The sequence below is a fragment of the Sylvia atricapilla genome, chromosome 25 (genome assembly GCF_009819655.1).
Source record: "Sylvia atricapilla isolate bSylAtr1 chromosome 25, bSylAtr1.pri, whole genome shotgun sequence".
In the NCBI taxonomy this organism is placed as follows: Eukaryota; Metazoa; Chordata; class Aves; order Passeriformes; family Sylviidae; genus Sylvia; species Sylvia atricapilla.
In genome coordinates this window covers 6,100,808-6,124,685 of record NC_089164.1, presented here as the reverse complement: position 1 = coordinate 6,124,685, position 23,878 = coordinate 6,100,808, and the positions used below count along the sequence as shown (strand labels likewise).

The 23,878-nt window shown below is 49.1% G+C and overlaps 1 protein-coding gene across 1 annotated transcript in view; it reads left to right on the top strand.

Moving 5' to 3' along the window:
• Positions 1–23,878, top strand: part of PKP1 (plakophilin 1) — a 43,513-nt gene that overhangs the window by 1,183 nt on the left and 18,452 nt on the right. Inside the window, exons 2-3 of the mRNA XM_066335792.1 lie at positions 6,722–6,822; positions 17,293–17,711. Of these exons, the coding sequence (XP_066191889.1) occupies positions 6,722–6,822; positions 17,293–17,711 (520 nt within the window). The remainder of the gene's footprint in view (positions 1–6,721; positions 6,823–17,292; positions 17,712–23,878) is intronic.

Here is a 23,878-nt window from a genome sequence, read left to right as displayed (position 1 = left end):
GAAAATCCTGAGGCTTTAGGGGCCTTTGGGGTGCTGGAGCTGGGACTGAGAGTTCAGCTGAGTCTGGAGTGAGCAGCACGGAGCGGGGTCCTGAGTGAGCTGGGCCAGGCTCCAGTCCTCCTTCGGGAGCTGCGCCGTGCTCAGCAGCTCTTCAAGCTGCACTGTGAGGCTGAATCCTGTGCTGCTGAGGGACCATGGTCCAGAGACGTGTTTAGGGCTGGATTTGCAAGAGAAGCTGGGTGGCTGAAGCCTGCTTGGGGAACTGTGGAGGTGGTGCTTCCACGGGAGCCATCCCTGCTCCGGGAATTGCTGGAACAGAGGGAATGGAGCAGCTCCAGAGCGGGGGCAGGTGGGCTCTACCAGGACCAAATCCCTGCCTCCTCTGCTTTTGTGGACACACACTCCGGTGGATGGGGGCAGGCGGGCGGGGCAAGGAGAGCTTTTCTCTGCCCCCGGAGTGGAAGATGGGAATCTCCTCCCACCTCCGGACGGTTTATTGCTTAAGATGTTACAGTGACAAACCTGACAAAATAAAATACACTGCAGGATGAGCTGAGGGGCTCTGGATGGAGAGAGAAGCGGACAGAGGGTTCCACAGGCAGGAAGGAAAGGGGACAGAGGGGGATTATCCTGCTTGGAGAGGAGCCCAGGTGAAACCTCTGGGAAATGAAAAAGGAAAAAAAATAGCACATTCCCAAACTGCCTGTTTCTGCTCAACAAGCTAAACCCCTCCTCCAGACACTTTGGGCAATGACTGGGAATGGGAATTGCGTGGAGATGTGCAGCTCTGGTTTCTGTATCCCAGGGAAGCTGAGTCACATCCCACTCCCAGGAGTTGCCTCCAAGCAAAGGGCCCAGGTCCCCCCTCCCCTTGTTCCTACCAGGGGTGGTTGGCCAACAAACATCCTGGGGGCTGATTCATCCCAGTGCATTCCTGGATGGAATCCCAGGTGGGTGAGAAGTTGTTTGTTCACAGGGTTGTCTCTGGTTGGTGCTGGAGCAGGTCAGGCTCAGCTTTCAGCTGTTGGGTTTTACTGCTCTTGCCCAAAGATCAGGTGGTCAGCTCCCACGAGAAAAATTAGTTCTTCCTACAGAGAGGCAGTGTGGGTTTGTTAAGCATAGATTCTGCCTGTCCAAACCCTCATACAACTTCACCTCTCTGCATCCCTTGGGATTTCTCAGAGATGCTCCTCAGAGGCAGCACAAGCTGGAGAACTCCCAAAGCCCCCCGAGTGCCTGAGCGTTTTGTTCCCTCTGCTCCCAGACAGTCCCAGAGTGGGGCTGGGCAAGTGTTGGGCCAGATCCAGGTTTGTTACTGTGTTTGGAGCTGTGGTTTGAGCTGGAGCTGAAGCTGGAGGGCCCAGAGCTTCCCCCAGCGGCAGGAATCATGTCCTCGTGTGTGTAGGATGGGAAACATGGACATGAAACACTCATGCACACAGCAGGGTGGGGGTGTTGTATCCCCTGACTGGAATTCTTTTAGGGGGTTGGCACACACTCCCTCACTATCCCAGTGATTGATGGAGCCATAAATGGGTTCGTGAATTGGAGTCCAGGAGGTCAAGGTGTTGTGGCCGCTTTGTAGACCTGGTGTCTCCCAGGGCAAGGTGGTCAATCTGGGCCCAAATTCATGTTCACTGGGATGGGACAGTGAGCACAAACCTGTTGCCAGCAGAATACTCCTGAACCCAGTGGGGCCTTGGCTCAGCACAGCAGCTACAGCTATTCCAAGGATGACTGTGGAGTCTGGGATCTGTGGGGTCTGTGGGGCCTGTCCTCCTTGGCACTTGGGTCTGTGGGATCTGCTCTAGGGCTGGTCTGTCCTTCTCCCCATGGCAGTACCAAACTAGATGGCTCTCCCCGAATTTGTGAGTAATGCACATTTCCAGGGAAAATTAATTTCAGTGGCACTGCAGAGGAAAAGGCCAGGCCAAGGTGAACCAGCTCCTTGTAGCCATCAGCTCTGCTCTGCAAAGTCCTCTGGCTCAAGGAAAGTTCTGCCAGTGATTTGTCACTGAGAAGACATATCCAAGGAGTGTCAGATCCAACTGTCTTATGGCTCAGCTGGGATTGAGAAGTTTCCGTGCTGGCTGTGGCTAAGAGTGGAGTAATTCTGCCAAGATCTGATGGGACCCCACCTGGTTTTGGTGGGGATCAGGACTCTGATGTAAAGGGGAGATTTGGGGGATAAAAAGTATTTTGAAGACTACTATAACTTCCCCCAGTGTGAGATGATTCAGTGAAAGGTTCCACTCTTCCACCAACCTCAGATTGTTGGGATACAAAAAAATCCCCAAGCCCATTACCTCATAGGCCAGAAGGCAGAACTGGAGTTTTGTCATTCCTGTTGGAATCTCAGTGTCTGGGATTTCACTGACTCTTCTCTCCTAGAAGGCACTCAGGCTTTGCTTTGTGCCTCTCACAGCCCTCTGCTCTCCCTGTGTTTTTCCTATGTTTAATCATCCTTATTGTTTAAAGCCATGCATAGTTTATGATTTAACTTGCCAAGCCTGCACTGCCAGTGACTGGTTCTTGTCTTGCCTTTCCCTGCCACAGATTAATATTTATTAACAGACATCCTTTTCCACAATCTCCATGTTGGCTCCGTGTGTCCAGCTGGCTTTGGGAAAATGGCACTTTGAGCACAACTCTCCTCCTGCCATCAGTGCCATCTGCCAGAGAGGAGAGTTGCCTCTGAGGAAAGGAAATAACTCATCAAGAACAGCTACATTGGGTTCAATGGCAGCCTCAGTTTGCTCTACAATAATGGATAACAGGGATGGAGAAGGGGATGAGGGCAGTGGGAGAAGTGTAGGGGGACTCAGAGGTGCACTGCAATTATCTGCAATAATTGGATTTTACCCTCATGAATTTTCCCACTGAAGATAAAATAGATTTTAAAATGTCTAAGTTTTAAAGGAGATGTCATGGGGGAATGATAATTTGGGGAGGGTGCAATCTGAGCAGCCTTCAGAGTTTTCTGCCCACATGGTCACTGAGAGGCTGCACCTCATCTGTGTGGTACTAACACATCTTTCCAGCTCTGTCCCAGCTGTTGAGGGTCCTCTGTCATGAGAAAAAGCTGAGGGAGCTGGGAGGCTCAGCCTGGATTAAAGGAGGCTTGGGGGGACCTTCTGTGTCTGCACAACTCCCTGACAGGAGGGGCAGCCACGGGGGAGTTGGGCTCTGCTCCAGGGAACAGGGACAGGATGAGAAGAAACGGCCTCAGGCTGGGTCAGAGGAGATTCAGGTTGGATATGGGGAAAAGTTCTTCATGGAAAGGGTGGTCAGGCCCTGGCACAGGCTGCCCAAGATAGTGGTGGAGTCACCATCCCTGGAAGTGTGCAATGGATGTGACACTTGGGACATGTGTTAGTGGTGAACGTGACAGTGCTGGGGGAATGGTTGGACTCTGCAATCCTAGAGGACTTTTCAACCTCAGTGATTCTGTGATGCCATGGTTCTGTGTTATCTACTCTGAATACAGTGGTTTGAATTGGCTCTGTGTTTGCCCAAGTTCACACGGGCCCTTCAGGGACCTAAACAGCTGCTTGGGTGACAGCAACTGGGACACAGACATATGGACATAGCCAGAAAAAAGCACAAGAGGGGAATCTCCCACTAAGAGCATTTCCACCCCAGCCCAAATGGGTTTTTGTGATTGCCTGGGTTTATTTCAAATTCCAAGGACCTGTGACCAGGTTGTGTGGTCTTTACTCTTGAGGTGTTTGAAAAGAGGGATCTCCTTCCTGTCCCTGAAGGCTGGGGATACAGCTCCCAGCTGGCTGTCAAGATGAACCAAGCAGAGAAGTGTCCAAACCTGCACAAACAAAGATCAGGTTTTCTTCAGCCACCTCCACCAGAAAATCCCCAGGTTCTTCCTGGCCTCAAGACTGATCTCTCCAAGCAATAAATCCCAGTTGAGTGGTGGCAGGAGAAGTACCTTCTCCAGCCAGCAGAGTGACTTCAAAATGCCTTGAACATTTGAGGTTCTGTTTAATTATGTGTTTATAAGCTCTTACGTACTTAAGTTCTGGGAGGCAACCCTCCTACCTCTGGAGAACATAAACTTGAATCAATTGCCTGATCTCCTGAATTTGGCCACATAGCAGTGAATTAATTGAAGAAATTTACAGATGTGCCCAAACTGGCTTATTTTGGGTGTCTCCTTGCTCTAACCCCAAAGTCTGGAGTGCATGGCAGAAAACAGATCCTGAAAGGAAAAGTGTGGGCCCCAGGCAGGACTGGTCAGAGGGACCTGTTAGTCAGGCACAGAACCCCTTTTTACAGCTGCTCACTCAGGAAAATGCCCCAGGTGCTCACACCTGCAGTTACAGGATGTTTACAGAGAATGAGAGTTAGATTTGAAGAAGGAATTCCCAGGAAATGATCATGGAATGGCTTTATCTTTGTGCTCAGAATTATGGTTATCAGATAACTCTGTGTCCTGAGGAATCACCTGGCCCAAACTCACCACTTGCAGCACTGCCTTGCTGCTGCTGAGGCCCAGCGCTGATGTCCTGATGTGGAGTTGAAGCGAAATCACAGCGTGGAGAGGGAGTACAAGGTGAAGGACATGACTGAATCTCCTGTTGCATTTCCATGGCCATTTCCTTGCCTTATCAGCAAGTTCTGTGCACTTTATTGCGTGAGGCACTCAGGGCTGGGGAGATCTGGATGAGGAGCAGTGCCTGCCGAGTCTCCAGACTACAGAAAAGGAGCTCCTGTAGTTTCCTGCACAGGTGCAGGGCTGGGAGCTGACCTGGCTGCTGCCTGTTCTCCATGCAGGGATGTTCTCCAGGTGCAGTCCTGCTCACAATAGAAAGCAAATCTCATTATTTACACCACATCCACAGGAATCATCTTCCTGAGAAAATGCAAGAATTTTTAGCCACAAACCAAATCACCATAACAGGTTCTGGGTGCCTCAGGCAGGGCAATAAATTAGGTTTATTCCAAGGATCAGTGGCTGTAAGAGACCTGAGTGGCTCCAGGGCCTTTGTGGTTGAGCTTATCCAGTTTATCTCAGAGATGAGTCCTATCAAACAATCACAGAGATTAGGATATTTCTGACATTGCCCACCAGTTTAGGTGCATAAATTAGGACAGGTAAGTCTTGATTTTGTACTTTGTTATACATTCAGAGCTTCCCCTGGAAGTTAATTGGAGTGTAGGGTTTGCACTTCCTCATAACGGGACCTTCCTCATAACCCCAGTTATTGAGCACCTCTGAAAATGAAACTGAAATCACCCTAAACACTTTTGGATCATCCAAAGAGAGTTAAGTGAATTCCACTGTGGAAAAAGAATTATTCACTTCATTTGTCTTGTAGTGATGAATGTGGCATTGAGTAAAATACTTTTAGGAGGGATCCAAAGGTTCCAGTGCCAGAGTCTGCTGGGAGGGCTCTTGGAAGGGCTGGGGTAGGTGAATCCAGGTTTACTTTAACCAGGTAATCTCTGATTAAAGTGCTGAGAAACAGAGAAAAAATGGCTGATGGGTTCCTCCTGATCCAAGATATTTGCATATTTAAAAAACACATCTGAGATCTAGTCTCACTTATTCCTCTAGCATCCCAAAAATAATGATGGAGCTCTATACATTTTCAGGAAAAGGAAGTATAGACACATAAAGTGATCTTTCAGAGACAAGACTGGAATTCAAAGAGTCCGATGAGTGTTTGACTGTTTTAGATCCCCAGGTGTTAAATAGACTGGATAATCCTTTATCCATGGTGTTTGTTAATGACCATTGATTAATTTTAGCAAGTCTTGCTCAGGCTGGTTGTGCTGATGGGACTGGGAGGATTCGGACATGGAGTGGACTGGTGAAAGGGTCAGGGGTGGGTTTTGCCTTCAGAGAGGGAAATGGTATTTACTACAAGTCTTCCATGGCCAGACATTCTGGCATGTGTAGTACAAAATATCATCAGGTTCTTCTCATACAACAGCTAGGAGGCCAGACAGCAATTTGATCAGAGGAAAGGAACACCTTGCCTGTGAGAAATGGGATTGTTCAGCCCTAGACAACAGAAGCTTTGGGGTGATCTAACTGTGGCCTTCCAGTACCTGAAGGAACTGACAGGAAGCATGGAGAGAGATTCTTCACAAGGGTCTGGAATGTCAGGACAAAGGGGAATGACTTTGAACTGCCAGGGGGCAGGGTTAGAGGGGATATTGGGAAGGAATTGTTCTCTGTGAGGGTGGTGAGGCCCTGGCACAGGTTGCTCAGAGAAACTGTGGCTGCACCATCCCTGGAAGTATCCAAGGCCAGGTTGGATAGAGCTTGGAGCAACCTGGGATAGTGGAAGGTGTCCCTGTGCATGGCAGGGGGCTGGAGCAGGAGGAGTTTTAAGGTCCAATTCAAACCATTCAGGGATTTTGGGATTCCGCGATCTTAGACACTGGTGCCATCTCTGACCCTTTCTGCTCCTCTGCTTTGGGGTTTTTGGCACTTGGTCTTTTGTGCTGCAAACCTTGGGGTGGTTTAGCAGGTTTGTGGTATGAGGGCTGGAGTTCCCAGCAGTGACAAGGGGCTCCCCTTGCTGCCTGTATTCCCTATGTTCCTGTTGATATTTATAACTGTCACTTTTCCATGACTAAACTTACTGTTAAAAAAGAGCTCTGTGCTCTGAACAAGTCCTGCTGGGAATCCTTTCTCCTGGGAATGCTTTCTCCTAGGAATGCTTTCTCCTGCTGACCATACCTTTTCCATTTGCAGGTTCCATGTATGATGGTTTAGCTGATGGTTATGGCTACGGGACATCCCGGGGCAGCTACTACACCAAAGCCCAGACAGGGAACAGCAGCTGGGGATATCCGGTAAGACACTCCTGGATCTGGGAATTGTGGCATGGTCTGAGGTGACCTGGGCAGGAGGAACTTCTCATAGTTACCTAGGGAGGTAACTAGTGATCCTGGCTCTCTTAGAAAGGGATTCAGTGCAGTGGATGAGGAGGATCAAGGATCCCACAGCTGTTTTATGTGGAGATTTTAGAGTGGACAAGATTTAGTTTGGATTTGTGAGTTAATATCCAATGGCATGAGAGTTTGGAAGTTGCCTGAAGGATCAGGGTTGGGTGTAGACTATCACAGTTCAGTTAATGCCTGGAGCACATCCAGGAGTTCCCATCTTTGTTCCTGTGCACCAAAACAGGCTGTGAATGTCATGAATGTGGCTGGGGAATGTGAATCAGGGGATTTGCATTAGAAAATGTGCTGCTGTTCCCAACCTCAGTGCTACTGCAGACTCTTCCCAGATATTCTCCGTGCTTGAAAAAAAGGAGTCCAGTTCTTCCAAGGTGATTTCCAAAAAAATTATTGCAGATTTCCAGAAAAAGCACAGGTGAGATGGTACCTGTCTTTGTGCAATGTGAGTCTGGACATCCCACAGAGTTCCTGATCTTTGGTGAAAACCCCCTAGTACACAGGGAATTGCTCCAAACTATTCCACACTGCACTGGGACAACTTGTGCTCATGTTGCCCCTCCATTTCAGGCCTGTGTTCTGCTCTTCCCTGCTTTTCATCAGCTCTAAAGTAGAAAGGAACAATTCACAGATCTAGGATTTCAATATGAGAAAAGCAAAGGGCTCCTTTCAACAGTGCTAGGAGTGTAAAGAAGCTCTGTGTTAGCCATCAAAGGCTTGAACCAGGAAAGGTTTTGGTAGCTCCAAGCACACAGGCAGGACTGCAGCTTTTCCTGGTGGTTGCCAGATCCTCTGCCTGTTCAGAGCACCATCATTCCTCAGCTTCAGAAGGGTTTATCTGGGTCTTTCCTAATGGCCTCATTGTAGCGTGATGGCTTCGAGGGAGTGGTGTCACTTGTTGAGTTTGTGTCACTGGATGTTCAGTAGGAAAAGTGGGAGCACTGGAGCGTCTTTGAAATTATTTGAGTGTCTTATTATTGAGTGTCTTTGAGTGTCTTATTTCCAGCCTGTCTGTTGGCCTATTTCAGTTAAATCCCAGCTGGGGGCTTCTGCCTCCAGAAGAGAAAAATTAGTTCAGAGGATGCCCCAGGTTGATCAGGGGGATGGAGAATTCTACTGTAAGGAAAGACTGGGAGAGTAGGGATTTTTCCTCTTGGAAAAGAGAAGCTTTGGAGTGACCATACTGTCACCTTGTAGTACCTGAAGGAGCTACAGGAAAGATGAAGAGAGATTATTTTCAAGAGATGGAGTGACAGGACAAGGGGGAATGGCTTCTCACTGCCAGAGGGCAGGGTTAGATGGGATATTGAGGATATTTGGAAGACATTCTTCCCTGTCAGTGCGGTGAGGCCCTGGCACAAGGTGCCCAGAGAAGCTGTGGCTGCCCCATCCCTGGAAGTGTCCAAGGCCAGGTTGGATGGGGCTTGGAGCAACCTGGGATAGTGGAAGGTGTCCCTGTGCATGGCAGGGGCTGGAACTGGATGAGCTTGGAGGACCCTTCCAACCCAATCCATTCTGGGATTCTGGGATTTTGGGACTCTGGGACTAGTCAGAGCACAGGTCTATCAATCCAGGTGTCATCTCTCCATCCCTAACAGAGTGATGGAGCCCTGCAGAGGGTCCAGCCATGGTAACCAGGCAGGGGTTTTGTGGCCATCAGGAAAATGCAGCTAAGGTAGCTCCCGAGGCAGAGGTGGAGGATCTGAACTTCACAAGTCAAATGATTGAGATGTTTTGTTTTGATGATATGTTGCTATTTGGCTATTGTGATTCCTGAATGGAGTTTGTTGTGCTTTGTCCAAGTAAAATTGCTCTGTTTCAGCCATTCCAAGGGTTTGTAGATGGGTGTTGTTTTTTTTAGAGAGGGACCAAGCCAAGGCCCAGCTCTGCTCATGATGGTAAGGTGCTACTGCAGTTTCTGTTGCTGGTATGAGGGTTATTGTTTCCTGTTGTTAATTCCTGATCTTGTTCCAAATCACTGTGGCAGCTGGACAAATACTGGGTAGGTAGGAATGCCTCTAGCTGCTGGGGGTTTCAGTCAGCACTGTTGGTGTTCTGGGGAACAGCTGGAAGGCGATGATGAAGGTCAGGACCTCCATTAGACATGAGAGTCCTGTGGACACAACAGTTCAGTCCCTTCAGGCTCACCAGGGATTTAGGCAGCTCTGTCTGTTCTCTGAGAGACTCCTCTGCACTTACTGAGGATGGAAGGTCTTTCTCCAAATTTAAGTGTCAAACAAGTCTTTAATTCTAAATATTTTTGATAAAGGTCTTCAGGATCTGGGTTACTCTAGCAAAAAGTACTGGGACCTGTGAAGGATTCACAGTAAAATTTGTCTTACCTAACTGAGTCTATCTGAGAATCAGCCATTTAAGTCCTGACAAGTTGTCTGACTCCTCCCCGGGCCAACAAAGACAGAGGTAGGGGCGGTGATTCATCTCCTCTATCTGGGAGATCTGTCAGGTCAGGATGAATCAGCCCCCCTGGATCCCTATCTCCTGCCACTGGAGCTGGACTGAGCAGGGAGATGAGTGCACAGGGAGATGACTGCACTCAGGGGCAAGCAGTCCCAGGTGCCACTGGTGCTTTGGAACGCATAACCTCAAGCCTAAATGTGCTTAACAAGCTCAACAGACATCAGACTCCCCAACCACACTGAGCAGCCTCCTCCATTCTGCTTCTTCCAGACAGTATTAAAGGTTCCACACATCCACCACCACCCTTCACCTTGGGATAACTTCAGCTTTTGTCTACTGACCTGTTTGAAGTCTGTGCAGATTCTGGGCTTCTTAAAAAAGGTTTCCTGTTTGTAATTCCTGGGTTGTAGGGCATGAAACCAAAGATAAAGCAAATCTATTTTTGAAGGCAAGATTGCTGGGCTTATTTCCATCTGGAGCTAGTGCTGTGAATGTGTCTGAAAGTGGCAAAGTCCTTTCAGGTGCACAGAAAAACTCAGATACTTCAGTCATTACCCAGTGTAATATTGTAGGTAATGAATAATTCCCAGTCCCCCTGGAGTTAAAAAGGTGCAGTGAGGAATCCATGTCCAGGGTGTTGCTCCACAGCACCTGCAGCTGAGACACTGCTCTTGGACTGCCCTAATCTAAGGCACTGCCTCAGATGGTGACACTAAAGGCATCCTGTCCTATCCACAGCTCTTAAAATCTGCTGTTCATGACTTCCTCCTTTTGTCTTGTTTTGTGTCTTCCTGGAAATGTTAAACTTCTCACTTCTGTATTTTCTTCCCAATCTTGTGAGACTGATGTTCAAATATTAGAGTAAGAGAAATGATGGCTCTGGAGGAAGAGCTCTTTCTGAATCTGTCAGTTTGGAACAGGCTGCCCAGGGCAGTGGTGGAGTCCCCAGCCCTGGAAATGTTCAAAAACTTGTGGATGTGGCTCTTGAGGACATGGTTTATGGTGAATGTGTCAGTGTTGGGTTAATGATTGGACTCTTTGATCTTAGAGGGCTTTTCTAATTTAATGATTCCATATTTCTTTGTTTTTAACACTTTGGATTGAACTCTTTGATTCACCCATTATTACAGATTATTTTCTCTTAATTCCCCTTGTGGGGTGCCTCATTTGCAGCATCGCTGTCCCCAGTGAGCACCTTCTCACTGCCAGTGCAAGGAACACTGAGCCAGTGGGGCCACTCCACTTGGAGGCTCTTGAAGGGCAGTGGGTTTGCTCTTGGCTGCAGCATTTCCTTGGTTCATGTGTCAGGGGCACATGTGTCAGGGGCACAGCCCTCAAGGATGTTCAGCCCTTGGGAATTCCTTTGCTCAGATACCACACTGGCATGCAGTACTGGGAGGATCCATGACTGCAAACACCTCTGTGTCAGCATGATACCTCAACCCAGGTGCTGTGGAGCCTTGGAGATATTTGTCACCCTTCTGCCACTGTGAGCTATGAGTGGCCAGCAGTTCCTAAAGTCGTCCAGCCTCAGGAACAGTGTCCTGGTGTGAGCAACACCTCAGGTCCTGCAGGAGGCTCAGTGGTGACCACGATTTACACAGACAAACCTAGGGGAGGGTTGAGGAAGCTGGACTGGGCACCAAGAGCAGTGCAGTCATGGAAGAAGCCTCAGCATGAGCCACACCCTTGTCTCTGACAGCTCAGTTCAACCCCAAAAATGGAGTCTCTCCCACAGTGTTGCAAAGCCACAGCCACAGTTGTGTGGCCCATGGGCTGCAGGGACCTTGCTCACCCCAGTTGCAGGCGAGAGGCACAACCAAATGCCAAACACATGGAGGGCAGCACGTGGGGTGCCACCGGCAAGGACCTCCGGGGTTCAGTTCCCACCCTGCTCTTGCCTGGGTCTGCTGGCAGGTCCATTGCTGACAGGGAGTTGGGGTGTTCCCAGGTCCCTCTGAATGACCAAGATGAGGCAGAACCAAGACAAGGTACAGAACCCACTTGGCTCTCCATGCTGCTGCTTTCACAAGAAGGAAATCCCCCCCATGATGTGGATGTGTCCAGAGTGTGCCCCCCCAGCACTGCCCCCAGCGAGGACAAACCAACCCTAGATGTGCTGGGGAGGGAATCTCAGATGTGTCCTGTCTCCAGCAGATCCTTATCCCCACAGAGCTGAGCTGGGATTTTCACAGAATCATTGAGATTGGAAAAGGCCTCTAAGATCATCAAATCCCACCTTTGACCCATCACAACTGAGTGCCAGGTCCAGTCATTTCTTGAACACCTCCAGGGACAGTGAGTCCACCACTGCCGTGGGCAGACCATTCCAATGTTTAACATTGGAAGAAATCTATGAAGAAATTCCATGAAGAAATTCCTCCTGATGTCAAACCTGAACCTCCCCTGGCACAACTTGAGGCTATGGTCCTCTTCCTGTTCCCTAGGAGCAGAGCCTGACTCCCCCTGGTCATGACCTTCTCTGTCAGGGAATTGTGCAGACCCAGAAGGTCCCCCCTGAGCCTCCTTTTCTCCAGGCTGAGCCCCCCCAGCTTCCTCAGCCATTCCTGGTGCTCCACACTCTTCCCCAGCTCCGTTCCCTTCCCTGGACAAGTTCCAGCCACTTAGTGCCTCTCTTCTAGGGGAGGCCCAGGTATTACTTTAACGCCTCTGGGAGCAGCCAAGCTCCCAGACCAAGGAATATTTGCTGGCCTGGTGGTGCTGGATTAAAACAGTTAACTGTAGTAGTTATATCCGTTGTGGCACTAATGAGAAGAACACACTGCATGATCCTTCTGCACCAGAGACTATAGGAAAATTTTTAACCAAAAATCCTCTGTGGAAGGAAGTGTCATATTCTCTCCCAGGATCATTACCTGAACAAAAGGTGATCACTGATGTCCCTGGCTGCCTTTGTCTCTTTGGACAAAACCTTTCATTGTCAGTGGGAGCTTTGTTCCATAAGGATTTCAGGTCAAAATTTGTTGTTTGTTGGGATGATACATCCAATCTTAAAAGAACCCCAAAAGAGAGTGGTTTGCAAAATCTTGCTAGAGAAAACAAAGGTTTAGGGTCACTGCACGTCATTGCATGGTCAGAGCCTGGTATCCTTGGGAGGTTTGCATGAGGCTTTAGGTGTTGGAACAGCAAGTTGAACGTTGCCTTCCTTGGCAAAAACAAATGGAATCAAAGACCTAAATCTCAGCTGAATGAGAAAAGAGAAATGAAAAATCATAGGGAAAAGCAGCTCCTGGGAGAGGTGGAAAGGAGCATTTCAGAAATAGATAAACAATGTATTTGCTGGTTTTGCAATTTTTCTCCCTGCTATGGAGGGAGCAGCACTTGGAGGGTTTCGCAAGGAGCGTGAGGAGCTCTCCCCACCCAGCATTCAGGGTGGGACCTGCTCAGGTTGCATCTCCTCTGCTTTGCCCTCCAGCCTGGGAGAAACCTGCTCCTGACATGTTTATACGGAGCCCTCACTTCTCTGTCTGCTGCTCTAGAAACAAACAAATTGCAAGGGAAAAAACATCCAGGCAGGTAATGAACTGATGGCGTCCTCAGATGCAGAATTAGAACCACCCAGTTCTCTGGGAGGACTCTGACGTGGGAAGGCAGAGCTGGATCCAGATGCCATTCCAGGGCTGGTGCACCTTGCTCCTTGCTTCTGCTTCTCTGGAAAATAGGGGAAAGACAGAGACTTTCCTGCCAAAAAAAAGGCTTTATGGACAAAATAATCAGAAAAGGACTCATGGCTGATGCCTGGGGAAATGCCATTTTGACTTTCCCTCTATAACAGGTTTAATTCCAGCTGAAATATGAGGTTAAAGACATTTTTTTACCTGTCTCATGTATTGGATATTCTACTGGTTGTTCCTAGAACATACTGCAGGCTGAGAACTGGAGATCTGCAAATGCTCATTAATTTAAAGGCAGGTCTGTGCTGTTGCCAGGGAGGGAACCATTTCCTCCCTGGGCTTGACAGGAGCACCAGTGCCACCAGTGCTCATCTCCAGTGCCTTTCCTCTCTCCCTGCCTTCCCTGTCTGACTATGAATGAACAGCTCCCAAGACCTGGCCTCACACCGACAGGCTCATTTCACAGTGGAGAGAAGAAGTTCAGGCTAAAATGTCAGGTGGCCTGGCTGCACCTGAGCATCCTCCTGCATCCCAAAGCCACAAGGGACTGCCAAGGCCTGATGGAATGCCTGCAGTCAGAATCATAGGGTCATAGGATTGCAGAAGGGTTTGGGTTGGAAAGGACTCTAAAGATCATTTAATTCCACCCCCTGCCATAGGCAGGGACACCCTCCACTATCCCAGGGTGCTCCAGTCGCCTTATCAGCTTGGTGGCTTCCTCTGGACTTGCTCCAACAGTTCCATGTCTCCTCCTTATGTTTGGAGCACCAGAACTGTGCAGAGTATTGCAGGTGGGGTGTCATAAGGGCAGAGCAGATGGGAGAATCCTCTCCCTCCCTGCAGCCCATGCTGGGGGATGAACCCAGGACATGGATGATTTTCTGGGCTGCCAGTGCACATTACCAAGGAGACACCTTCCAAGCTGCTACAACTCCTCAGCTCCTGTGGGGAGAAGCCTCAGTGACAGCCTGAGCCCTTCAAAATGCCTCCCAGATCCTGCAGTGCAGTGGGAATCACTGCCTTCTGTCTCCACCCCACTTTGAGGGACTTCCTGGTCTTTCCCAGCATTTCCTCACACTCCTAAAGGGCAGAGGTGTGGATGGCAAACCACTCACACACCCATGGGCAGTGGGCAGATGCAATTCATGGCATTAGGAAATCTGGGCACTGATGAGGTCTGAAGGCCAGAGATTGATTCTTTCCAGAATCACTGCTGCACTTCTGCAGAGGGAGAGCTCCCTGCACATGGAGTGGCATCAGCAGAGGTTGGGAGATGTTGTCAGGTGACTCTTCAAACCACAGACAGTGTGACAGCATCACCTTTCCCCTCAGAGATGTCATCTCTCCAGACACAGAGTGCTTCCCTTCTTCTTTGTTGGGCATCCTGTCTCACTGATGGCTGCAGGGAATTCCATTCTCTTGGCCACATTTGCTCCAGTGCTAGAAGTGACAGTCCCTGACATAGCTGGGTCAGCGTCCAACACAGAGATTTAGGTTTTAGTGTGGGGAAGCTGCTCTAAGGCACAGACAGGGTGCTTTGCCAGGAAGGGATCAGGTCAGCCCTGGCCATGCAGGGATTCGTAGACTCTTTGGCAAGGTCTGAGGTCCTCCGGACCTGGCAAGAGAATTCTTATCGATCTGGAGCTGTTGGATCAGACTTCTGCTGCAAAAAGGAATTCTGAGATACCAATTAGGTCCGTGCCACTTGAAAGAGATTAAAATGGGCTCAGCCAAGCATCTGGTAGAATCAGCAATAAAAGTCATGGACTGCCTTTGGTAATGAGCTTCACATCACACGGGAACGATTTTCCCATGAGTTTGCAAAAGGCTCCCCCGCCCTGCCGGGACCTGCTCGGACTTGCAGCCCAGGGCTCCTGTGTTGCAGAAAGGTGTCTTTGCAAACAGCTTCAACCATCTCGGGGCTGGCAAGGAGGAGGACAATGCTACAGCCACTCTAAAACCTAGCAGGAAATCTAGAACCCATGATTCTGTCTCAGTAAACAGAGACACTCCCCCCTCCCCTCTGAGTGCACTGCAGATCAAATCCCAGCTTTAGATAATAAACAACAAGTTCCTCTTCCAGGCTTCCCTGAGTTGGTTTCAGCAGATGCCCAGGGGCTCCACAGCACTGCCAAGCTTCTGACAGCCCTACAGAATAATCCCAGCTTAAACTGACTCATAAAGAAAACCAGCAGGGCTCACATCTGACAAGCTGCTCTCTGTCCTGCAGCCGCTGCCAGTGGCTCCACTGAGCATAAAGTCCACCCTGCACCTTCCCACTGCAACCCTGTCCATCCCTCACTGTCCCCAGGTTTCTGAACCCAGGAAAATAAATTGAAATGAGGGTAATATCACCTCAGAAGGACAGAGATGGTAGATCATGACTTCATGGAGGTCATGATTTGCCGTTGCTGTGTTTGTACTGCATCCCAAGCAAATCTGAGATGGAGAGAACTTACGTATGTGGCCATACGGAATTTATCCTGGGCAGCAGAGGGCTTGTCCCACTGCCAGAGAGCTCCCAAGACTCATCATATTCTACTCAGATGTGTCTCACCCTGGCTCTTATTTTCACCTGCAATCTGTCCTTCCATACCTTGGGAGCTCTGCAGGAGTCTCTGAGCTCAGCACCTAGTTTGTTCTGTGTCCTCTGGAGAAGATACAGAGAGAATCTGCTCCCCGTTTGTCCCTTTGCAGCAATTCACCTGTTTAGATGCGCACCTGAAAGCCAAACAGCAGTGATCAGAGCGTCAGCAGAGCTGGACTAAAGGGTTTAGTCCCACCAGGGTGGTGTTAGGGAGCCCCTTGGGAAGGGTTTCAGCCATTACCTCTGCAGCTCTCTGGGACACAGTCAAGAGAATTCCCTGCATTCCTGAAGATCAGTTTGTTAATGGAAATATTTGGCTTAATTAATTAACATAATGACAATTCTGCAGAGTGTTGGAGGCAGGAATGATGCTGCGTGTGCTGGGGCTGCGATGGAGTTAGGGCAGAGCTGAGGGTCTCGGGGTGAGCTGGCAGAGGATTCCCATTTATCTATCATGGAGTGTTTCTAGGTTAAGGAAATACGGATTTTTTTTCAGTGACATGAACTATTACACCAGGCACAGGCTTTTCACAATTACAAGGAAATTATTAGAAGCAGGTGTTGACTTTTCTCTCCTGGCCAAAGGGACCCTTGGATGGCCTTTGCAGAAAGCAGCATCCAAACTGCTACGGCTTAGAGTTGGATGAGAAAAAAACCATTTTGATCCTACAGGAGACCATGGATGTGCTTTCCCAGATAATCAAAGGGGGATGGAGCAGGCAGTTTTATTCCTTAGTTCTTTTTATCCCTGTTTGCTGCATGTCTTGGAGATGTCCTTAACAGACTGCTGAGGGGATATGAAGCACAAACAGCATACTGGGGCAAGAAGCACTAAAACTGCTTAATTTATTTTCCTTTGTGGAGCACACACCTGAATGAGTTGTCTCTCATTTGGACATAACCCTGCAGGCTCTCACAAGCCAGCACTGACATCCCAAAGGTTTAACATTGCATGAGAAGATTGAATTCAGTCCTTGTGTGGCAAACTTGATGCAAATCCGGAGGACTTCTGGTGAAATGGTGAAGACATTTTGTACTGACAGCAGGGCAGCTATAGCCATTATTTTGTCTTGCTAATTGTAGATGGTTTATTTTATCATCTTTTATCCTTTCTTTTTTACTTCCTGTCTTAGTCATCTCAGTTTTTATTGCACATTCCCTATTGTTCCCAGAGCATCCCATTATCTGAGCAGATACTACACGCCTTGTAATTCATAAGCAGATATTCATTGTCTCCACTTGTTTCTTGGGACAGTTTGATTCAAGAATCCCTTATTACTCATTTTTCACTCCCTTTATTCTCTTTCTAAGGAACTAGTAGATGGGAGGGGAAGAAAAGAAGCATAAGGAAATTAAAAATAAATGCTGGCACTGCTGGAAGGTCAGACTGGGGTATCAAGCTCCATGATGGTGAGAGATGTGCAGTGAGCTCCTGTAGTTACAGGGTGGGTTAGACCCTGTGTGGTGGGAATAAAACACTTTCTCTATTGCCAGGGTCACATTTCAGCTTTCAGTTCTACTTTAAAGCTCCTGAATCCCATGCCCTGATCCCTTAGTGTCCGTGATATCCAGGTGGGGTTTGGCTCCTTTCTATGGGCTGCAGGTTGGATAACCTCCCCTGGGCACAAAAACGCTTGAGAGACCCAGGAGAGCAGTAGGAGCCAGCCTGGGCCCGGCGGTGCCAAGCTCCATCAGCCCTAACCCGCTGTCTTTGCTGTTTGGCAGCTGTACAACGGGACACTGAAGCGGGACGTGGAGAGCAGGCGCTACAGCTCCTACAGCCAGATGGAGGGCTGGGCCAGCCGGGCACACAGCAAGGCCGTGAGCCCCCGGGCCGGCAGCGACTACTGCTTTGTGCAGAACATCAAGAGCAGCCGCAGCGAGCCCGACCTCTACTGCGAGCCACCCCGCAGCACCCTGCGCAAGGCCCATGGCGGCGGCCGCGCCGAGCACAAGGCCACCCTCAACCGCCAGAGCATCTACAGCAGCTGCAGCACCCAGCAGGGAACCAGCAGGGCCAGTAAAAAAATGCCAGCGCGGGCCCTGTCCTGCCCCTCAAGCAACAAGCCCGACGTGGTCTATGCCCAGCCCATGATGAGCTGCAAGCAGGACGGGGTCTATGGACAGGCCCAGTCCAGCTCCAAGTAAGTGCTCTAACCTGAGGGAGTGTGGACAGTGCTGGGGAGCTCTGTCCACCAGAGCCAGGCACCCGAGCTGCCCTAGAGCTGCTGGAGAGCCCTTACAGTGCATCCTGCAGCAAAGTGGGCCAGATGAGTCACTCTTAAGGGCTTTAGTTTGTTTCCTGGGCTGTGGAGGAGAACTGATAGGACTGGCTTGGTGCAGATATCTCTGCTGTAGTTCTGTGATATTGGGCAAGACAATTCCTCAGTGTCTGTGATGGCATTAAGCCACAGTGATATGAGGATGGGGAGGTGAAGAGCAGAAGGCCTGGTGTGCAGTCAGAGTGTCTCTCCTGGCTGTCCTGCTGCTTCAGTCTAGCAGAAAACTTTCTCAAAAAAAAAAACCCTCTTGGAAGGAGTCAGTTCTTGTGGGTCTGACTCAGAGCAGAGTTGAGAGCTTCCTAAGCAGTGGTGTTTCCCTCTCTTCTCTCCACCCAGCCCCTGCTTCACTTGTCAAAAATGTCTGATTTGGGTTCCAGAAACAAATTGAGTCAGAGTAATCTGACTAATCAGGAAAGAGGAGCCAGTGGAAGCTGTTCAGTCCCATTTGGGGTAGGAAACATATAAAGGTGGAGGATGGTCCATCATGTTTGAGCATCAGATCCTTTCTTGTAGATGTTGCCTACAAGAACAGGGCGTGTAAAACACAGCGCTGAGCTCAGACCCTCCCAAGGATGTACCTGTGAATGCAGCAGAGCTCCCACTGACAATCACATGCTTTGGGTGGTGACTGAATGCTTCCAGTGCTGCCTCCAGCTCTGGAGCACCAACCATGTTCTGTTGTGGTCTTGGGAGAGACTTGGTCTGCACAAACCATAATCTTGGAAGTCTAGGAAGACCATGGTTTGCATGTTTTGAACTGCAAAACATTGCAGTGAAAGCTGGAGAAGGAGGGTCTGCAGCTTCCACAAGAGTCCCCAGGGCTGCTGCACCATCATACAGGACTTGCTCTTCACCAGCCCAGAAGCTCTCACAACTTCCTGACAAAGGGGGAATTCTGTCACACAAACCCTAAAAGCTCCCAAACTCATTCCTGATGGTCCCTGGTCCCAAGGAGAAATTTCCCACTGCAGGATATGTGTGAGACTTTATCAGGGCTCATAGACTTTGTCACAACTCCCACCAAAGGCCTGAAACTGTTGAGCTGTTGCCCCAAGGAATGATGGAGATACCAAGAAAATCTCCTTCCTTGTCAGCAGCATGAGCCAAATCATGCCCTCCTCCACATCTGAATGTCCCAGGTTACTCTGGCTTAGCCTCCTTCCTTTGGGATTGAGTAGGAGGGTGTACCCAGAGCATGGATGCCAAGAAACGTCATTGCCCCATTAAAATGTTATCATGAACCTTGGCTGCCCATGTACCCAGTTACTCCATATTTGACACATGCCAAATTAGCCCTGGCCAGCCCTGAGCACTGGTGGCCTTAGCTTGCTGCTGTCAGCAGCTCTGTAAATCCTCTGGGACAGGAACCAGAGATGTTACACAAACTCGAAGAAATTTGTTCTAGGGAATTTCTCACTGAAGAGCAAAAAAGTGCAATGGGAGGGATGGCAGAATGCCTGAACTCGGGGCTGCAGCTGCCTTTTCTCCTAGGGAGGACACAGCTTTGGAGCAATTAGTCCTGGCAGACTTCTGGCCAAAGCCACCATCAGGGGTTTGGTCATGGCTTTGGAGAGGTCACTTGGAGAATGATGGCATTTTCTAAGAGGAGAACTGCTGTTTTGAGAGAGAGATCATCTCCAGCTCTGGCTGCCCATAGTTAGGGAGTGGCTCCATTTACACACTCCTGGCTTGGGGCACAGTTCATCTGGCAGAACTGGTTCTGCTGTGGAAACCTCGGGCTCCAAGTTGGACTCCAAGTTGGGCTTCGAGCTGTGGGCTCATCTGGGGCTGTGTCCCCTGGGGTGATTCTGATGTGGCCGTGGCACAGCCCCTGCTCTGCCTGAAGCTCTGCAGAACTGGACTAGTGCAGGGGGCACCTGGTACAGGAATTGCCCTCAGAGGGGAGGAGGCTGAGAGCAGCTGTCCTTAAAGCTTTGGAGACATACAAAGGAGTTGTCCTCTTTGGAAAAACTACTCTTTTCAATGACTCTTAGCCCTTAGAAGTGTCTTGCAGGGCACTGTTGGCCTTGCCCTCAGTGTGTTCTTGTTGGGTAGGGGCTTCTGAGGTGGATCAGGAACAGGTCTGGGCTCTCCTTGCTGTGTAGGGCTGTTGTGTCTGGAGGATTCTCCACCTGGAGATTTCAATCTTCCCTTGGCTCCCCCGATGATGAGTAAGGAGAGCTTTGCTTTTAGGTACCCCATTATTAACCTCCACATGCAGGGACAGGGCTCAGCTGGGTCACAGCTGCTGCCAGTTCCCAGTTTGGGGCTCTGTCCTTCCATTCTGGTCATTCTCCAGGTGGAGTTTATGCCTTTGTGACACAGAGAATTCTGTGTTCAATTTTTGTGCCGCAGATCTCCTGTTTTGGCACACATTGTATGTCTTGTCTGCAGGTTTGCAAACAGCCTGCAAGAGCTGGAGAGGGCTGGATGCTTTCCATGCTTTCTGAGGTGATCCATGGGGTGATTTCCATTGCTGTGAGAGGGATTGCTCTGGGACCTGTGATCCACTGGGTCTGTCTGTGATACAGAACTCCGTAATGCCCATGGACGGTGTCAGTACTGGCTCCAGAGTGGTGCCTCTCAGGCATCCTCTGCTGTGGATCTGGTCTCCCTGGATGGTGTGAGAGGAAAATGGGTCACTGGGTGTTCTCAAGTGGCACAAGTGGTGTGCAGGTATCAAAATTCTGACTGTGAAAGAACTGTGAAGCTGTCTGTGCTGAGCAGTCCCTCTGCATTAAAGTTATTTAATTTCTGCAGCTCTTCTTGATCATGTGATTGCTGCCATTTATTGAACTGGCTTTGGCTGTGTGAAGAGCTGCCTCTGATAACTGATATTCTTCAGAGTCTTATGGCAGCAATTCTCACCAAGGCCTCTTTCTTCTATCTTGCCTGATGTGCACTGTAACAGTGAACTGTTTTTCAGGAAAAGACATTCTGTGATTCCATGATAAATTAAATCATGATGCAGGGGCTTACTCACTCCATGTTGTTGGTTCTGGTGATGAAATCTGAGTTCTGCACTGTTTGCCACATCAGGAGGTTGAACACTATTGAAAACTCATGCAGCTTACTCTCCTCCAGTTGCCCTGTTGTCATGATCCTGCCTCAGTGAGCAGAGAGGGACCTTCTCATTTCTATTCCATTTCTTTCATGAAGAATTTCTTCACAGATGGGGTTGTTAAATATTGGAAGTGGCTGCCCAGGGACGTGGTGGAGTCCTCATCCCTAGAGGTGCTCAAGGAACACCTGGATGTGGACCTGAGTGCTCTGGGCTGGGTGACAAGGTGAAGATTGGCCACACATGGACCCGATGATCTCAGAGGTCTTTTCCAACGTCAGTGATTCTGGTATTCTGGTATTCCAGACGTACTTCTGTATAACCACTCAGAGACTTGAGCCTTGGTAATCATTTTGTCATATCTGGATCAACATTTTCAAGCTCAGCACCTCTGGCCTGGGCTCAGACATTCAGGGTCATTCCAGTGGCTCCTGCCCAAAGGCTGCTTTCAATGAGCAGCACTCACATTTTGCCAAAATGCAGCTCTGTGGAATCTACTAAAGCTGGAGGAATTTTCTTGGTGTCCAGGACTCCCTCTTTTCCACAGAACCCTTCACCTTCCTGATCTCTTGTGACATCTAGAGCTGCAGCATTTCACCCTTGGAAGCAGCAGCAGTGATTTCAGCAGCTGGTGGAGACCACACATATCTGCCCACTTTTAACCATTTCCTTTGCTGGATGGCCCTTGCAGCATGCTCCAGGTGACAAGGTAGCACTCTGAGCAGGCAGCTTTTGGCTAAATTACATTTTGCAATGTTATTGAATTTTTTTTTATATTTTTTGTGCCCACTCGGGATAAAAGTTTCTATATCCTGTTTGGTCATTAGGGAGCAAAGCAGTAACAAACAATGGGATGTTTAATTCTTCTAGGAAATTTGGAGTCTTTGTGCTCCTCCAGCTGGAAGAGGTACAAGAAAACTGTGTCCACCAATGACTGACATTGTATTAGTTCTGCTTAGAGCTGTTGTACATTGTGCTTCAGAGATGACATGGGACAGACAGGGCTGGACAAGGCAGTGGCCATGGTGTCTGTAGCCCTGCAGTGGCCTGAGCTGGTTACACCACTTCAGGAGATGCCTGTCTCTGAGCTGTGATGCCCAGTGGTCAGCGGGGCTGAATTCAGAGACAGGTCTCTGAGTTACCCCCTAACAAAGCCAACACCTCTTGCTGATCTCAGGGAACCTCCGATGTCTGAGCTGGAGACACGGCTGAGGGCCCAGACTCATCCCATCCCTGGAGAAGGATTGGGGGTGTTCTCCTTTGGGAGCATGGAATGGGGAGCTGGGTGTCTGCAGACAGTCCCTGGCTGAGGGTTTGCTGATCTGGATCAGGAGCCTTTAATGGCCACCTGCAAACCCACATTTACCTTTGGCCCCACTGGGAGACGTGGATGCTCTTCCCTTTGGAGTTCTCGGTAAGTGGAGAAAGAGACTGAAACACCTCATTAGAGACCGTGTGGAAGGAAGTGTCTCTCCAGGCACCTGGGAATCCATAACATCTCAAAGTTGTTCTGTCAAAGGTCTTGGATGCCTCAGTTGGCAGCTGTGGAGGGGACAGTAAAGACTGGGGCAACCCTTTGGGATTTCTTAGTGTGACATTTGGCTCTGGTGACCCATTTGGCTCTGACCTGGCCCTCGCTGAGCATCTGCTGTCTCTGTGCTGTGGCTGAAGCTCAGGGACAGTGTGTCCCCTACAACCCTTCCCTCCTGAGCTCAGCCTCTCTGGAAGTACTGCAAACAGAGAGAAGGACAAGAGTTATTGAGATAGTCAGGAAAGGTACCAAAGGGGTTTTCTGATCCATCTCTTGTCTGTCGGGATTATTAAAGGTGATCAATATCAAAACATTAATTCTTCAGGGCTAAGCCACGCAGTGAAAGCAGAACAAGTAAGGTGAAAGACACCTTCATTTTGGTTTGTTTTTATTTGGGGTAGAATACTGGGATGTGCCGAACACTGTTTTGAGAGTCTCTACTCTGATTTTATTAATGAACAATGGGATTTGTTAAGAGTTTTATGCCTTCCTCCTCTCTTGGGACTCGTAGCCCTAACAAGCAGAACAGAAACTTAGATGGGAATTAACACAAAACAATCTGCTTATGAAATGTGAGGGAAATCGCCCTTTTCTGATACTGATCCTCCTCAGCACTTGTTTGCCTTCCATTCCAGAATCTGATCTTCTTTGTCTCCATTGAATCATTTCCAGCTGAGGTCTCTTCCTAGTCTGCTTCTTTCTTGTGGAAGCACAACCTTTGGACCTCTTCCTATCAGTCACATTGCCCAGGCTGGAGATGGCTAAGTCCAAGAGTTTGTCTTGAAGCAGATTGTTGCTCCCACAGTGTGGATCTGGTTGAGAATATCCCTGACTGGCCAAGGGACAATATCCCCTTTGCTAGACTTTGCCAGAGTGATTTTAATCTCAGGTGGGAGAAATCCCTGCTGCTTCCTGGGCAATGTGACTGAGCCTGGCTGCTGACCTGCTGTGAACTTCTGCTGAGGAAACAGCAGGGAAAACGGAGCTTTCTCCATCTTGTCCCACAGAACTGCACCTGCATCCCCAGTTTTTCCCAAATGAAGGAGGGTTTGTCCCTCTCTGGAGTGGATGTGAAGAAAATTGCCTTCATTGAGCAGCTGGACCAAATGGACATCCTCCTGTCTCAGAAAAACTGCATCTGATTCAATAATTATAAAGAAAAAATAGATCACTATGATTACATGACCACTGACCTAGTATTTTTACCAATCTGCCTCTCTTCCCACACCTCCAGTCTAGGTCCCAATTCCCAAAGCAGAAACCCCTTCCAGGTGGAGGATCCATCAGTTCTCAGCTCAATCATCTCAGAAGCATGAAAAAAACCTGAGAGGAAATCACATCCTGGATCTGACCCAATGATTTCTGGGGCTCCAAAATTTCTAGTTTACTTTGTCTTTCCAGTTTTGTGTCTCCTTGTTGCAAGTTTAGTGGAAGTTC